Below are 16,918 nucleotides of genomic sequence, written 5' to 3'. Positions count from 1 at the left end.
AAAACAACCTAGCTTTGCTCGGCCTGGTTTTCCCGCAGCTCCTACTGTGTTACTTACCGGGATGTAGTAGATGCCCATCTTGGGGGTTTCGTTGGCCATAAGGAGCATCCCTAAAAATAAGCACAATGAGAAGAGTAAACACAAGGGAAAAAGAAAGGTGCCCTTTTCTATCTGCTTCAGTTTGAACTGGGCTCCGGGTGCCCAGAAGACAGCGCATGGAGAGGAGCCGGACCCGGGAGCCAGGCGGTTCATGGGCTTCAGTGCCCAATCCTCCTAGATGGGGCGCCCGAAGTATTCTGAAGATCTTTACAACTCCCCCGTCTGCAAACTGCTCCGGGTGTCCTAGCCAAGGAGATAAGCGGTCCCCATGAGCAGGTGCTCAGGCCGACTGGAAGTCTGCCATCACCTTAAAGGGGACAGTTTCAGGCTTCGGGCACATGGACAAAATGTAGTTCTGGCACGCTATTTATAATAATAAGCTGAAGAAATTAAGAGCAAAGGCTTCTTCCTGTTGATCAGGAATCCAAGAAGCAAGGCAAAGCATTGGCCACAAAATGCCATGGCAAAGGAGTTCCGGAGGTCTGCATGAACCTCACGCCTGCAGGGAAAGCCCGATGACGGACTCGAGGGCCGTGCTGTGCGTGGCCACACCGGGAAACACCCCCACTCAATGCCACAGCCCTGGCTGTCCCCAGTAACTCCGTCACCGGGCAGCTGAACAGCCTCAGCTAACAGAGCGGTTGATAATTTATTCTCGGGATCCGCATTTTAGGAAAGCAGACCTGAGGGACGGGCAAACTTCTGGGCATTCCGGGACGGCACGCCTCTCGCCCCAGGACCCCACCGAGCTGGCACAGGACCAGGGAGACCGGGCCCAGCCTCATCCTCGGCCCTGTACCGCCTGCAGCCTACTCCTCCCCCCAGGCCTCCCGGCGGCTCCGGCGCTCTCAGCACCTTCCAGAATGACACCCCTCCAGCACAGCTAAACTCAGCAACAACCTGGTGAGCACTTTCACAGATACTGTCTTGGTGAACATGCAACAAATCTCTGAAATAAGAAACAACAGCACCCTTATGTTACAGATTAAAAAAAAAAAGGTTCAAAGGGACTGAGCGTCCTGTCACAAGCTAGAGAAGGTTAGAGCCGAAGCTTCTCCTGCGCCTTTGGGACACAGGGAAAGAAGTTCTGGGGACGGAGGGGACAGATTACAACCAGAAAGAAGGCTCTGGCCAAAGATACTCCCCTAAGCCTGGCCTCACTGGCTCGACTCCGAACGCGGACCATCCAACAGGGCGCATTCCACGAGGAAACACGATCACACCTGCCAGGCCAACTCAAGGCAGGGCTCCCATCTCCTTACCCTAAAGGACCCAGACTGGACACGGCAGACGGCTTTCCGCGATGGAACAGGATCTCACTTGGCCATGTGCGGACAGAGACACAAGCTGACCTGCCACCAAACGAAAGCGGGGAAGGTCGCACCTAAAACCAGTTCTGAATGAGAAAAACAGGCACCCTGGACCAAGCCCAAGAACAAGAGAAAAAAAATCAAACTAGCGGAAGAAGGTTCAGCAGAAATTAAGATAATCACAGAGAGAGAGAGCTGCATTTCCAGGTAAGAGTGTAGTCTCTCAGAGTCCGGCGACGCCCAAGGCCACTGCATCGCCGGGGGGAGAGGAACAGAGAGCCCTGACCCCAGAGCCCGGGCAGCGCAGAACTCCGAAATCACACTACCGACTAAGATAAAACGAGAAGACTTCTTGCTGGGCAAATAATAAAAATTTCAAAAGTACAAATATAAACACCACAGAGTAACAGGAAAAATGTTAATATCATGTCAACTGGGAAACAAAAGACACCGATACATACAATGTGAGGACGAGGATCGAAAACAGATGAACGGGAGATTAATACAAGGACTTAACTCATGGAAATCATGAACGGTGCTTGTGAAGAGACTGGGGCCTTACCAGTGACATTTCCTTTAAGTTTCCTTTATAGTGATGCTTTTTTAATGTTTGTTTATTTTTGAGAGAGAGACAGCGTGTGAGTGGGGAAGAACAGAGAGAGAGGGAGACACAGAATCTGAAGCAGGCTCCAGGCTCTGAGCTGTCAGCTCAGGGCTCAACATGGGGCTTGAACCCACAAACCATGAGATCACGACCTGAGCCAAGGCTGGAACGCTTAACCAACTGAACCATCCAGGCGCCCCACCAAAAAAATTTTTTTAACAGTTATTCCTTTCTGAGAGATAGAGAAAAAGCGTGAGTTGGGAAGAGGCAGAGAGAGGAGGACACAGAATCCGAAGCAGGTTCCAGGCTCTGAGCTGTCAGCACGGAGTCCAACATGGGACTCGAACTCACAGACCACAAGATCATGACTTGAGCTGAATCAGACATTTAACCGACTGAGCCTCTTAGGCGCCCCGACAACATCAATTTTAATGAGAAGGAAATGCTCAATAGCATCTAGAGTCAAAAGAACGCACGCCCGGTCTGAAGCAGTGCCGCAGCGCGAGGTGTGAGGTGTCCCAGTGGCCGAGCGCGCAGCCCAGGAGAAGGGGGGACGCAGCAGCACCCTCCCAGGAGGCGTGCACACGGGGACTCTGGCGCGCGTGTGCCTCAGAGGTTGAAGGATTCACTGAGGCCCAGGATCAGAACCAGAGAGGACGCCCTCTGCCAGCGCTACACACTACGCTCCCAGCCTGTGCTGCGAGCTGGCTGCCGCCCAGGCGGCACGAGGAGGAACAGAAGGGAAGAGTTCAGGAAGCTGCCGGGTGACGCGGCACTGCAGCGACATCGCCATGCACGACCCCTCCCCCGGTAACGCAGCTCTACCTCGTCTCACAGAAGTGGCCGTCTGTGACGGATCAGAGATTTAAAACCAAAGGAAAAACAACATCTCGGTCCTTCAGACACACCCGCACCGGTCAGTGCCCTGGACAGCTCGGGGCAGACACTCTGAGGACAGAACTGGGCCAGAGAGGAAAGGCCGGACGCTTCTGCCCATGTGCCCTGCTGCGACATAGCTACGGAGCGTGGGGTGCACCGCGTGTGGCACCGAGGATGTCTGGGGGTGACTCGAGCTGCTCTCCCCTACGTGGGCGGGGGACACTTGACAGGGAGAAGCCACGCGCTGAGTGGGGAAGGCAGTCTCCAGGGGCCGGGAAGGCGGCCGAGGAGAGCAGGCTGGGCGTCTACAGAGCCACTCAGCCTGGGTTCGGTCTCTGCGAGTGCAAAGCCCGTCGTCTTCTCTCTGCACCTGCGGTGCAAACGCAGCGACCTGGGTCCCCAGTGGGGGTGGGGTTCAGGCACCCTGTGCCCCGCAGGGCAGGTGCCCGACGTGGAGACGCTGGAGGCGGCGGGGTGAGCCATCAGGGCAGGGACGAAACAGGAGCCAGGAAGGCGGGACCGTTTCTCAATATTCTGAGCAATCTTCGAATTAGAAAAACATTACAAAACAGGAATCGTGATTTGGCTTTAATTACTTCAAAATGAGTAAGAGAGAAGATAAAGAAAGAAGGACGTTTTTGCTTTTCTGAAACATGATTAAGAGCCTGATGATTAAGCAGACAGCCTCAAGAGCGGCGCTGAAGGGGAGAGGCGCGGGGCAGGGGACAGCAGGACGGCGCGTGACTCAGGCAAACCCCGCGGCGCGGCCGGGGCCCTGGTCTCCCGGCGCCTGCGAAGCCCCGAAAACAAACGACTCGGCTGCTTCTTGTGTTTGACTCACTTCTTACAAGTTATTGGACAGTGAGGGCGTTCGAAACCGCCACTCTTACAACTTTCACCTCTCAGAAAAGTGCTCTTTGCAATGGGGAGACCCGGTGGTGACCTCAACCCAGGGACCACGCTGCCCCTGCCGGGCCCCAGATGCCTGTGGGGTGCGGTGTGACACGGGGGACCCCGCGTTCCTCCTGTCCATGGTATCTCACCCCCTGTGCGTCACAGTCAGACTTAACTTCTACTTGAGAGAAAAACACACAGGCCGGAGGCACAAGGAAGAGCAGGAGACGGACGCCGCGCCCTGCGCGGACACAGCCCTGAGCCAGGGCCATCGCCGAGCCCCAGAGCTACCACGCGAGACTCCCGTGTGATTGCACATTTTCTACCAGACAGATTAAAAAAATATATTTTTAAAAGTAGATAAAATGAGCTTTATCTTATTAACCCAGTATATCCAACATATATTTCAGTTATATACTGACATAAAAATTAAAGATCTGTTTCATGTGATTTTTTTTTTTTTTTACCTCTGCAATGTCTTCACAACCTGGTGGGCAGTGCACACTCAGGGCACACCCCAGGTCAGGTGGCTCACACTGCCAGGTCTCAAGGGACACACGCGGCCACACGCAGCGACACAGCTTCTCTCGGCTCTCGCTACCCCTTCAAACTCTCAGCCCTCAGGGGCGCCTGGGGGGCTCAGTCGGTTAAGCATGCGACTTTAGCTCAGGTCATGATCTCCCGCTTCGTGATTTCAAGCCCCGCGTCGGGCTCTCTGCGGTCAGCACAGAGCCGGCTTCGGAACCTCTTTCTCTGCCCCTCCCTGGTTTTCTTGCTCTCTCAAAAATAATAAACGTTAATTTTTTAAAAACCCTCTCTCCCCACAACCCAGCCAAACCTGCTCACCGCCTTGCTCCCACCCCATCCCACCTGATTCACCCACCCTCCTGTGCGGCTCACACCCCGCTGCAGGCCGTCTGATGCTAACTGGGAGCCCCGTGTCCTCATCTGCAATTGACTCCTGAACTCCTCCGAACGGGGCTCCGCCCCCACTACCGCAACTAAGTCCTCTCCGTGACCCCAGGTACAGAGAGCATCACAAAGCTGCAGTGTCTCCTCTGTCCTGGGAGAGCCGGTGTCACTAGAAAAGGCACGGGCTCCAGGGTCAGGAAAGGCTCCAACCCAGGCCCTGCCCCCCTCCAAGCTGAGCCACCAACTCCGGCCCAATTACCCAACTGTCCTCACCTCCTAAGATGTAAGACAGACAGACACACAGACCAGAGAAAAGAAAGAAACGTGCGTGCCACTAGCTCCACAGGGTTCCGGGAAGATGAACCTGTGCGTGGTTGTCACGGAGCCCGGAAGCCCAGGAGCATCTAAGAACCTGCTCCTTCCCTCCGGCCTCAAGCCCGGTCGCCCTCACCTTGCCCAACAGCGGTCTCTGGCCCACTTGTGCCTTCGCTTCGGCTCTGCGTCCACAGCCGGCCCTTCCCTTCGTGGCCGGGCTCTCAGCTGGCCCTTCCCTCTCCTCATTCCCTGCCGGAGTGCGCTCGGGGCCGGCCCTGCCCGCTTTCCCACGGTGATCGCAGCACCCGCGCTTCTGGAAGAAGCTCTGAAGAGCGGCCCGCACACGGGGTGACCGCACTTGCTACCGCGCACCTGACCGCGCTCCCACTGCAAGGTGCAGGGTCCGGGCAGGCCTCACGTGCACCGGGGAGGCCGCTTCTGGGCCTCGGCCTGGAGACTCAGTCCGCCTGGGACCAGGCCAAGGAATCTGTCCTGACTTTAAAAAGCTCCCTGGGTGATCCTGACAGCTGCTGGGTCTGAGACCCTCTGCCAGGCACTGTCACAGTCCCCGCGCCTCCTAATGTACAGATGTTCAAAGAAGAAAACAATCTCCAAACCTGCTCGGTCTCGTGTGTTCTCAATCAGTGCAGAGCATCCCTTTTTACTAACTTTGGTTCAAAACCAATGGGCCTTTTAGAGGACGGACAGAACTGTCTTCTGAAAGCACAAGCTGACGGGGTCCCGACTACAGGCCGAGCCCAGAGCACTCAGCACAGCACCCCGGCCTCCTCCCCCCTGGCTCCCGCGGGCCACCAGGGCTCTGGCACATCCGGCTCCAGCGCTTTCCTGAGCGAGCGCCACAGCCAGGACCCCACTGGCCCTGCCACAGCCGGCCCCGCTGGCCCCTCACACGGCTGCCCCGTCTCGCCGGCCCACCTAGCAAACCTCACGCCACACCAAACACGCGCAGACAGACGTCGCCTCTGGCCTCTCCCCTCCCCAGCTGCTCTGGCTGAAACTCCTTCTCTAACATGCTGTCGAGGGGCCGTCTGCGCAGACGTAAGGGATTTCTCCTGCTTTGCCTTGTATCCGTCTGTCAAAATCAGCTGCGTCTGTCTGTCCTGAGAGTGCGAGAGTGGGAACTATTCCCATGTTCGTTCCTGCCCCCAAATTCTTCACAGATTTGTCTCAAATGTATTGTAAAATCCTGAAAGTCACGATGTAATGTGCAAACCAGTATACAGCAGAGAAGATACCAGAAGCCGTGGCCTCACGAGCCCGGTGGGTCACCGGGCCATCCCAGCCTTCTTCAACCCCTCACCTCAATTTCCACACGCGATTACTAATCACACAAAAGGGCAAAGAGCACACGAACGCAGCATCTCACCCGCCGCCCACCTCTACTGCTACGTCGGTACTAACAGCGAGGCTGGCTAAGGGGTGAGTCACTGAGCGCCATTTCCTGAATCATCCACTCCACTTCCTGCTCGGGATTCTTCCAGTAAATACCCAAGAACAGCCCTGACCAAGCCGAACCCCGTCTTAACAGACGAGACGAAAGGTGCTCCGAGCCCGGCAGAGCACAACTCGGCCTCAGCTCCCCGAGGCCGGCCGCGCACCTGAGTCAGGGTAGAGGCACACATCGTTGATGTCGTGTTCTGGTTCCAACGAGGTAAACATCTTCCCCTGAAAGAACGGGCAGAAAGGACTGGTTAGAAGAGCTGAAGGAAGACAACTCTCAGCAACACTGAGTAAAGAAAATAAACCGGAGGCGGGCACAACCACGGGCTTCTGTGTGAGGAACCGGCCCCGCGGCCGTGGGGCTGTGTCGAGAAATCAAACCACCTGACCGGAAGGACAGAATTTAAGTTCAAAATACGGCAGCGAGCTGCTTTTATCGATGTACCAAATGCTTTCACTTTAGAGATGAAGAAATTGAGGTCTGGGGGGAAAGGTGACCTAACCCAGGAAATAAATGCAGTTTCGCAGATGATGTTTTCATCGTGGCAACGGGTGAAGATTAAAATAAAGTTGTGCATCAACTCGGGAAACTTCTCGTCATCTGGAAGACACTCCCCACTCGAACTCGTCCTGAGAGAGACCGAAGACTGGGGGGGGGGGGCCAACGTGGCAAGACGGAGGCGCTGTCCGCCCAGCGCACGTCACAGGGCCCGGAGGAGGGCCACGTAAGACAGAGGGTATAAAACAGCACACACGATGAAACCCTCTGAGCACGTGAACGAGTCAGTTACTCGGGAAGGCTAACACACTTTCCGTTTCAATGGGAGGGAGGGGAGGAAGGTGCTGTATTTTAAAAAAGTAACAGAGGAAAAGTAAAGGAAACAAGAGACAGGAGTTACCTTGGGAAAGGGCGATGAGAAAGAGAAATAAGGAAAGCAAGTCAGGCAAAACCGAGTGAGCCGGGCGTTGGCCAAGAGGGCGTGCTTCGCCACAACAACAACGCCAAACTGAACGTCGGGCAGCGTCTGGCAGCGGCGGCAGCAGGACAGCTCCGAGCGCGGCGTGGAAACCGTCCGCCCGCTCTCCCGCTCATTTGTCGTTACCAGAGGCTCCCGCGCCAAAGGGGCGCCAACGGTCAAGGCACTGGGGGGCGGGGAGGGACGGCTCCTGCACGCTCGGTGAAGAGCTGCGGCCGGATTCTACTTTGAGACAGAACCAGGAAAGGTCGGTATTTTGGGAGTTAAGCAAATGAAAAGGGAACACAAAAGCTATGGTCCAAGCAGCCAGGAATCGGGGAGGCAGCGCGGGGCGAGGAGGCCACTCGCGGGCCCCTGGGAAAGACCGTGTCTGCCCTCGTGCGCTGCGGCCACTGGACCCTGCACCCCCTTCACCTCAAAAATGAGTTAAAAAATCAAATGGGGGGGAGCGTTGACTTCAGCTCATGTCTGATCTCACTGTTTGTGAGTTCGAGCCCCGTGCCAGGCTCTGTGCTGACAGCTCAGAGCCTGGAGCCTGCTTCTATGTCTCCCTCTCTCTCACTGTCTCTCTCTCTCTCAAAAATAAATATTAAAAAAAAATTTTTTTAAATCAAATGAAAGTAACGCTGACTCAAAACACAGACATTTGTAACTAATTAAATACAAAGAACTCCTAAAAGCCACTGCTATACTGAATGAATTTCTCCCCATTTTGTAGACTGACTAGCCTTTCACTATTTTCTCAAGATACTTAAAGTTTTAAAGAGAAAGACGAAAAGCATAAGGCAGATGAAAACCAGAAATACAGGCTTTTGTTACTTTTACTTTTCAGATGCTACTTGGAATTGAGGGGAAAGAACAACAAACGTTTTTAAGAAAATTTTGCTTTTAAAAAAAACGCTCTAAGGAATGACTGTAAAGGGGTCACTGTCAAAAGCCAATTCTTTGAGACAGTTTTAAAAGTATGCAATTGAGATACTCAGTAACACGGACACGGAAAGATAATCAGTAGCCCATAAACACTGTCCCAAGGCCCTGAGACAGCGTCGGGATCTAGGAGGTTCTCACGGGGCGATGTGTCCAAACGTGACGTACTCTCCCCAAGTGCACGCGTGCAAAGGCGTGCCGGCTCCAGCACACCGGGACCACCTCGTACCGGAGGAAGGCGGCCGGGCTGCCTCACCGCACAGGAGTATTACCTGTGCCCAAGCACCTGTCTCCCAGCCAAGGTCCTGGATGGGGCCCCGGCATCTCCATCCCAAGGGCCCACGTAATTCAAAAGAGACAACGGGAAGAAAAGGAACCTTAGGAAAACACACTAACAAGTTAAGTCCAACAAAAAGTACGCACGGAGTTCTTGTTCCACATTTTGATGATTCGTGAGTCTGCAGACAGAATCAAATCTAATGAGTCCTGGAAATGAACGGACTTGATGGGCAGCCCGTACTGGTGATCCTTAACCAGCAGTGGCTTATCCGATCGAAGATCATACAGTAAAACCTAAAAAAAAAAACCAAAAAAAACCAAGTTATTTCTGTTTAAACAAATTACATTTATCTTAAAAAGCAACTCTGAAAACGGAATGATGGCTACCGTCTGCCTCACTGCCTTTTTATGAGCACAGTAAACACTCACTCAGGGCACAAAGACTTTAAAGTCGGACAACAAAACTACTCTAGAAAAATCTCTGAAATTACCCTTAGCGTGCATGGTTCTATGAATTTCGCCGGGGAGGAAGTGTCTGGCACACGAAGACCAGAACTACTGAGCTCTACGAAGAAAAGATCAAAGAGCAAAGTTCCCAAGAACCTGTGCCGTTTGTATTCTGAGGGCTCCTACGGACCAGGCGCGTCTCAGCACCTGACGGGGGTCACAGGGAAAGGCTTGATGAAGACAGCCCTGCGGAGCTGTGACAGTGGAGGCAAGCCTAGGGCCGCTGGGGGAGGCACGTCTCTGCTGACCCTGTGCCTAGAGGTCAGAGGGCTGGGGACGCTGGCTCTCAGCCCCAGGGACAGAGGCGAACTCCCCTGGGAGTGGGGGCTCAGGCCCGCTCCGGAGAACACACCCACAGGTGTGCGACTCCTGCCTTGAAGGAAAGAAGGGAGGAAAGGAGACATGAAATGACCCCCCCCCGCCGGAGCCGCTCAAGCCACACCTGGCAGACCGGCTCCGCGAAGGCGCACTAGTGCTCGGATGCGGTCCGTGCCACTTGGTGTAAAAACCTTCCTTGTACCAGTAGGCTCTGTCTGGCCTAGAGGAGTCTCAGAGCCTCTGATACATACTTAAACGCACCGTGAGCCTCCAAGAGCGGGAGTCTGGCAGAGGTCCAAACTTCGCAGACCACAGAATTCTGTTCCATACAGCCGGGGAAATGTTGTTCTAAAGCAGTCAGGGGAATGCCTGCGGCACCCCCACACCGTGACTCCAGCTCGAGTCTCTCAGACCAGCCGCCAAGGCCAGAGTCGGAATTCCTCAAGGTGCTAAAATACAGTATTTGACTCTGGCTCAGGTCACGATCTCACGGTTCGTGGGTTCCAGCCCCGTGTCGGACTCTGTGCTGACCGCTCAGAGCCTGGAGCCTGCTGTGTCTCCCTCCCTCTCTCTCTCTGTCCCTCCCCTGGCTCATGCTCTGTCTCTCTCTCAAAAATAAATAAACATTAAAAAAATTTTTTTTAATAAATAAAATACAGTATTCTAGAATACCCTCTCCACTCCGGCCAAAACAAAGAGGCCTCATTTTCGGTTCCCACAGTGAACAGACATTTCCCACAACACTTACATGTCTCTGAGATACTAACATTAAGTTTGAAGTTCTCAATTTAAACATATGTACCTGCCCCGTGGATGTTCCAACTGCCATGGTCAAGGCTCCATTAAATTTCAACGCAGAGATTGTTGGTAAACTGTTTATCCTGAAAGGCAAAATGTTCATGTTCCATGTATATATGGAGAGAGAGAGAAAGAGCAGGGGAAGGGCAGAGAGACAGGGACAGAGGATCTAAGTGGGCCCCATGCTGGCAGCAGAGAGCCCAACGTGGGGCTCAAAGCCATGAACCATGAGATCATGACCTGAGCAGAAGTCAGATGCTTAACTGACCGAGCCACATGGGTGCCCCTATTAATCTTCAATTCTAATGGGGAAATCATAATATTTCTACTTTTACATTTAAAAGATCATTGTATCCAAACTTCCTTAATCAAAACAAAAAATAAGCCTTATATGTGAATGTAATCTGCTTTTGAAAATCTACATACTAGCTTCTTCAAAAACCATACAAAATACTCTTGAAGTATCTACATAAAACAAAAAAGTTTATGAAAACTATAAAGCCAATTGAAAAGGAGCAATGTGACAATACCTTTCCTTCTGAGTAAGCCAGGAAAGGATATTTACAAAAATTTCCTTTTGCTTAAGAGGAAGGCATTTTACATTCGGGCAGATTATACCCATTTCCATTTTTAAAGTTCGCTGTGTCGAGCTAAACTAGAAGACCGGCCCTCAGATGGGCCCTCCGACCTCTGGAAGTGCAGAGAGACTGATGAGCGGTCACGGCCACGAGTCTGGAACAGACTTCTCCCTCCGCAGCCGCGCGTGTCCGCACCCAGAGCAACGATCTCTGGTGGAGTGGGCGCCAGGCCAGTGGGGGGAGGACAGGGGCCACGTCCCGGGACCAGGCCCCACAGAGTCCCTCCCGCCTCCTACACCCCCAGCCGCAGCCAGGCCGAACGCACCCCCGCCGCGCCCCTGACCCTGCACGGTGACCGCCGGGAGCGCGTGCCGGGCCGCGTGCGGCGTGCTCTCTGCTTACTGCAGAGCTGACTCCCGACAGACCCTGCCGTGTCGTCCGGGGAGGAACTGTTACCTCGGTGTTCCGGTGTTCGCCGTCAGCCGTGAGATCAGTCCCCCACTGTATCTCCCGGACTGGGCCTTGCTGCGAACCCTCAAAGCCACGCAGCGTGCGCCATCATTTCAGAGCCAGCCTCTTCAGCCCTCACGTCGGGTTCTGACCAGTTTCCAGTGGGTTCTAACTGCGCTTCGCAGGCAGACGACCAGAGCATCTGCACGTGCGGAGAGCCGGCCCTCCCGTCCAATAGTGACACACACTTCCTTCTCCTTCCTGCACCGGCTCCACCTTGCAAACGCCCACCTCTGTCACGTAACAGCGGTGTCAGCCTCTAACGCTCGCACAGAAAAATCACGAAGCTGAGCACGCTCAAACTGACAACTAAAATCTCCGGAAGCTGAAGCAGCAAGCACGACGACTTGTAACACTTTGAGACACGGCCAGAGTTTTTCCCTATGACTCTACCTGCGTGCTCACCACTGTTTTTCTTATGAAAATGTGATAAAACTCCGGAGGTAACAGCATGGTTTGCTCCTCAACTTAGCACTACATTTGGAACGGGTTCCCCTAGAAATAAATGTACTTCTGCAACGTGCTTCTAAAGCGCTTACCCCTGCCGTTGCTCAGCATTTCCCCGTCTGTAAAATTACACGGGCGCAGGGCCTACATCAAAGGCCGCGCTGTGGTGAGTGAGTGCCCAGGAAGAACTGAGGACACGAGCGGCAGACAGAGTGCTGTTCGTCAGCTCTTACCCCCACCGTGCTGCGCTTAGTCACTATTTGGATGCTATTTTTTTTTTAATTTTTTTTAAATGTTTTTATTTATTTTTGATACAGAGAGAGACAGAGCATAGAGGGGGAGGGGCAGAGAGAGAATGAGACACAGAACTGGAAGCAGGCTCCAGGCTCTGAGCTGCCAGCACAGAGCCCGACACAGGGCTCGAACCCACGAACATGAGATCTGACCTGAGCTGAAGTCAGAGGCTTAACCGACTGAGCCACCCAGGCGCCCCTGGATGCTATTTCTAACTTTCCAGTATGATCAGAACAGGATGGACACTGGGGGCGAAGGACGGTGGGGACCATGCACTCTGCACAGGCAGGCAGACCGTCCCTCCTGTGTTACCTTTCCCTGCCAGGCAACTTAGCAGTGGGCACAAAAGCTTTAAAATCACATATGCGGGGCGCCTGGGAGGCTCGGTCGGGGAAGCATCTGACTTCAGCTCAGGTTGTGATCTCACAGTCTGTGGGTTCGAGCCCAGCGTCGGCTCAGGCCCTGGAGCCTGCTTTGGATTCTGTGTCTCCCTCGCTCTCTGCCCCTCCCCAACTCGTGCTGTGTTTCTGTCTCAAAAATAAATAAACATAAAAAATTAAAAAAAAACCACATATGCTGTTTAGCAGAAATCCAGGTTCTCGATATGTTCCTTCAGGAAATAATCATAGAACGACAAGCGGGTATGTAACAGTGAAACACAGACGCATCCTTCACGCCCAAGAGTGGTCTGATCACTTAATGCCCCCTGCCTGTCTGTAGGCAGGGGGCATTTTTACTTTCTTTTGCGTATTTTTGAAACTGCTTGATATCGTTTTATACTAAGTATAAATTGGTTTTATGAAATACTTTTTTTAAGTAAAATAATCATCATGAGAGCTAAAAAATGCTGGACCCCCAAGGACAAACAAGACCACTAAAAAGGATGTGAATCAATATCCTATTAATAAGAACAAATATTTCTAAAGGCCACAATAAAGGTTATCTTTTCATATCCCTTCCTTAAATTTGCTATAATGTTGCTGCTATTACAGTCATAAATCTAAAGTAAAAATAACCTTAAGACATGATCACAGGGGCGCCTGGGTGGCTCAGTCGGTTGAGCATCCAGCTTCGGCTCAGGTCATGATCTCACGTTCATGGGTTCGAGTTCCACATCAGGCTCTGGGCTGACAGCTCAGAGCCTGGAGCCGGCTTCAGATTCTGTGTCTATCTCCCCCTCTCTCTGAACCTCCCCTGCTTGTACTACCTCTCTGTAAAATAAATAAAAAACATTTTTAAAAAACCAACATAAAAAAAAAGACACGATCACAGCACACAGCGCCGGCCGGTCTCCTCCGACGACCGCTCTGAGACTGTCAGCGGCCGAGCCCACGGGAGCGCCCAGGTCTCTCGATTTTCATTCAAAAACAAGGGAATTTTGAGGAGTAAGAGAAAGTTACCTGTCGGCCTCCTGGGGAGCGGGTAACCAGCTCCCACAGCTGACTCCCTACTTTCTAAAAACAAGCAGGTATTGGATTCGTTTTCTTTCATGCCAATATGATGAAATGTTGAGAAGCATTTTCTACTGGTTTATTCTATTGACAAAAGTAGTGCTTCTGAGTAATTCAGTAATCTGTGCGTTCAGGTTTAGAGATTTGCTGTGTGCGTGTGTTACATTTCACAACAAAAATGTCTAATTCTAAGTACAAAAAAAGAATATAAAACGAGTGAATTTTCTACCCTAAAACTGTTCACTATACTCCAGATTGTCATTAATGAAGTTGTTCCTTAGTACCGCTTCAGTAAAACTTCACTTCAGTAAGAGGGCGAAAATTTCCTATACTCCCTTTAAGTGTCATGATTAACAGATGGAAAAAACTTAACTTATTCTTTGCTTAGATCAGGAAAACTATATATTAGAAAAAGAGGTGTCTCCAATTCAGCGATTCTTAACTTTTCTCCAAGTCAAGGATGCTTTACATAAGCTATTTTCTTTTTTCTCTCTCTTTTTTTTAATGTTTATGTGTTTTTATGAGACAGAGCATGAGAGGGGGAGGGGAAGAGAGAGAGAGAGAGGGAGACACAGAATCCGAAGCAGGCTCCAGGCTCTGAGCTGTCAGCACAGAGGCTGATGCAGGGCTTGAACCCATGAACCGTGAGATCATGACCTGAACCAAAGTCGGACGCTGAACCGACTGAGCCACCCAGGTGCCCCACATAAGCTGATTTTTCAAAAGACAGAACTATTTAGGGGCGCCTGGGTGGCTCAGTTAAACGCATGACTTCTGCTCAGGTCATGATCTTGTGGTTCGTGGGTTCGAGCCCCATGTCGAGCTCTGTGCTGACAGCTCATCGGATTCTGTGTCTTCCTCTCTGCCCCTTTTCTGTTCTTTCTCTCTCTCAAAAAAATAAATAAACATTAAAAAAATTTTTTAAAGATATAACTATATAAATTCCTCTCTCCCCCAGAAAAACGAAAATGACACAAACATTGGCAATAATTTAGAGCGCTCGCGTTCTCTCTGTGCCCCACTCATCCAACACCCCGCCGCCCACACGACGCAACTACAGGGAAACGCCTGCCCAGCTGAGACGAATACACGCTCATCAAGTTACACAACTGCACGTACCACGAGCCCGGAGAAAGGATGTCCGGAACCGATTACAGCAAATAATCCCGCGTCAAGAATCTGACCAAGAGAGTGTAAGACTGCATACTCATCTGAGCTCAGAAAAATGTCTGAAAACGTAGGTACCAAACGGTCATCTCTCTGGCGAGTGAAGAAAGGACGGGGGGCCTGTAGTTCTTACTTAATCAGGCATTTGGAGGTTTTCATCCCTCAGGTGTGTTACTTTTCTGATTGTTATAAATGTAGCAAATGGCAAAACAGGAACAAGAAAGTATCAGAAACACTTGCCTCCCTCCAAGGCGGCATTCAAAGCGCATCTCTGCCTCTGGCTTCCCGGCTGGAGGGGGGGCTCCCGGTTCTTCCACGAGGCCCCACAGAACTGGAAACACAAGTTCCTGCAACGCATCTACTCTAACACCACTCCACGGCAACTGCCGAAAAGACATTCCGTAAGGCACCTTAGAAAGGCACTCTGTCTGGCTTTCCCACTTAGTGAACTTCTCCAAGAAAAGGAATTTTACATAAAACAGTCACAAAACTACAACCGCAGACATGAAGTCTGAGGAATTTCATCCTAATTTAGCAACGGACTTTGAGCCGGTGTGGAGGTGTGCTTCGATCATGAGCAGGTGGACACTCACACGGCACCCTGACGCCCACTTACTCGGAGTCCGCCGTGACGCTGCTCAGCGCGCAGTCCAGCAGCCCAACCCGGCCACGTGTCCTCGGGTCCCAGCACTCCACGCGGCCCTGTGCACACAGGGGTAGTTTTGTACAAGAGCGACTGCCAGGTGATTGCAGACAAATACCACAAACGGCCTTATTAACACCGATCGTCTCACAGGAGATAGAAATTTAATTTTTTACCTTATACCCCTTTTAACACTATCAAATGTTTTACAATGAGCTGAATATGTGTTAGAATTAAGAAAGAAAGAAAAATAGAAAGAAAGGCAGAGAGAGAGGGTGACAGAGGATCTGAAGCAGGCTGGGCGCTGGGGCTCAAGCCCACCAACTGTGAGATCATGACCTGAGCCGAAACCGAGAGTCAGATGCTTATCCAACTGAGCCGCCCAGGCGCCCCAAAGCCCTTGTTTTTAAGAAAAATGTTTCAGAAGTACTTAGGGCGGAAATATCATCATGTCTGCAACTTATTTCCCAATGGTTCAAAAAACATATTTCATATAGCACACACACACTTCTTATAGCAAAAGAAAGCAAATGTGCAAAATGTAACTAGTGATTAGCAAACTATGTTTTCAACTTTACAGAAAGTGAAGTTTTCAGATTTTCAGAATTTTTTAAAAATAAAAAGCAAAAAACTAAGCAAATATAGCAAATAAAGAAAAACATGAGCAAACAATGAGAACTGCAAGCAATAAAGGAGCAGGTGGCATAGTCCATTCAAGAGGAGCACTGTGTGATCACGGAAAAGAAGGACTCAGATGTGTGTCTACTAGAAATGCATCCACAATCTGTTACGTACAAGAAGTTTAAGGAAAACAGCATGGGGGTGGGGGCCTGGGTGGCCCGCTCAGTTATGCATCCAACTCTTGATTTCAGCTCAGGTCATGATCTTTCTACCTGCCTGGTATACACTTTCCTTTCCAGAGCACATATCTGTAACGATTAAACTGCTCAGTAGGGACTCTATTTAAGAACTATTTAAATAAAAAAAGTCTTTTGAAGCTTCCCCTTGGTAATCTCAAGAAAAGTACCTACCAAGAGAATGCTTCACTGTCCTGATTTAGGCACAGTAGTATTATAATATATTCAACACAGTTTTACCTATTTTCATTAAATCAACCCTGAGTCCCATTTCAAATCCCGATCTCTTACCACAAAAATAATCTGAGTAGAGGGGTGCCTGGGCGGCTCAGTCTGGGTGTCTGACTCTTGATTTAGGCTCAGGTCATGATTTCCTGGTTTGTGATTCAGCCCCAGGTTGGGCTCTGTGCTAACAGAGTGGAACCTGCTTGGGGTTCTCTCTCCCTGTCTGCCCCTCCCCAGCTTGCACACAGCTCTCTCTCTCTCTAAATAAACAAACTTAAAAAAAAAAATAACAACTTGAGAAGAGACTTAAATTTCATCCATATGGGATTGGTTTAATGAACTCAAGTACATTCCAACAATGGAATCCTATGTGTCAGTTTTTCAAAATTACTTTAGCATTATAATCAATTACAAGCACCAAAATATAAAGATGCATATTATATACCATTAGGTTAAAAAAAGCAAA

At 51.1% G+C, this 16,918-nt stretch overlaps 1 protein-coding gene across 2 annotated transcripts in view; it reads right to left on the bottom strand.

Annotated features, from left to right (window-relative positions):
- NOL10 (nucleolar protein 10) overlaps positions 1 to 16,918 on the bottom strand; it is a 79,646-nt gene that overhangs the window by 48,946 nt on the left and 13,782 nt on the right. For both annotated transcript variants that reach the window (XM_029938305.1, XM_029938306.1), the window contains 5 exons: positions 15,344 to 15,429; positions 10,285 to 10,363; positions 8,802 to 8,951; positions 6,633 to 6,699; positions 58 to 110 (listed from right to left, as the gene is read on the bottom strand). In XM_029938305.1, the coding sequence (XP_029794165.1) occupies positions 58 to 110; positions 6,633 to 6,699; positions 8,802 to 8,951; positions 10,285 to 10,363; positions 15,344 to 15,429 (435 nt within the window). The remainder of the gene's footprint in view (positions 1 to 57; positions 111 to 6,632; positions 6,700 to 8,801; positions 8,952 to 10,284; positions 10,364 to 15,343; positions 15,430 to 16,918) is intronic.

Source organism: Suricata suricatta, chromosome 4 (assembly GCF_006229205.1).
Source record: "Suricata suricatta isolate VVHF042 chromosome 4, meerkat_22Aug2017_6uvM2_HiC, whole genome shotgun sequence".
Classification (NCBI taxonomy): Eukaryota; Metazoa; Chordata; class Mammalia; order Carnivora; family Herpestidae; genus Suricata; species Suricata suricatta.
This window is presented reverse-complemented; position numbering and strand designations above follow the sequence as displayed.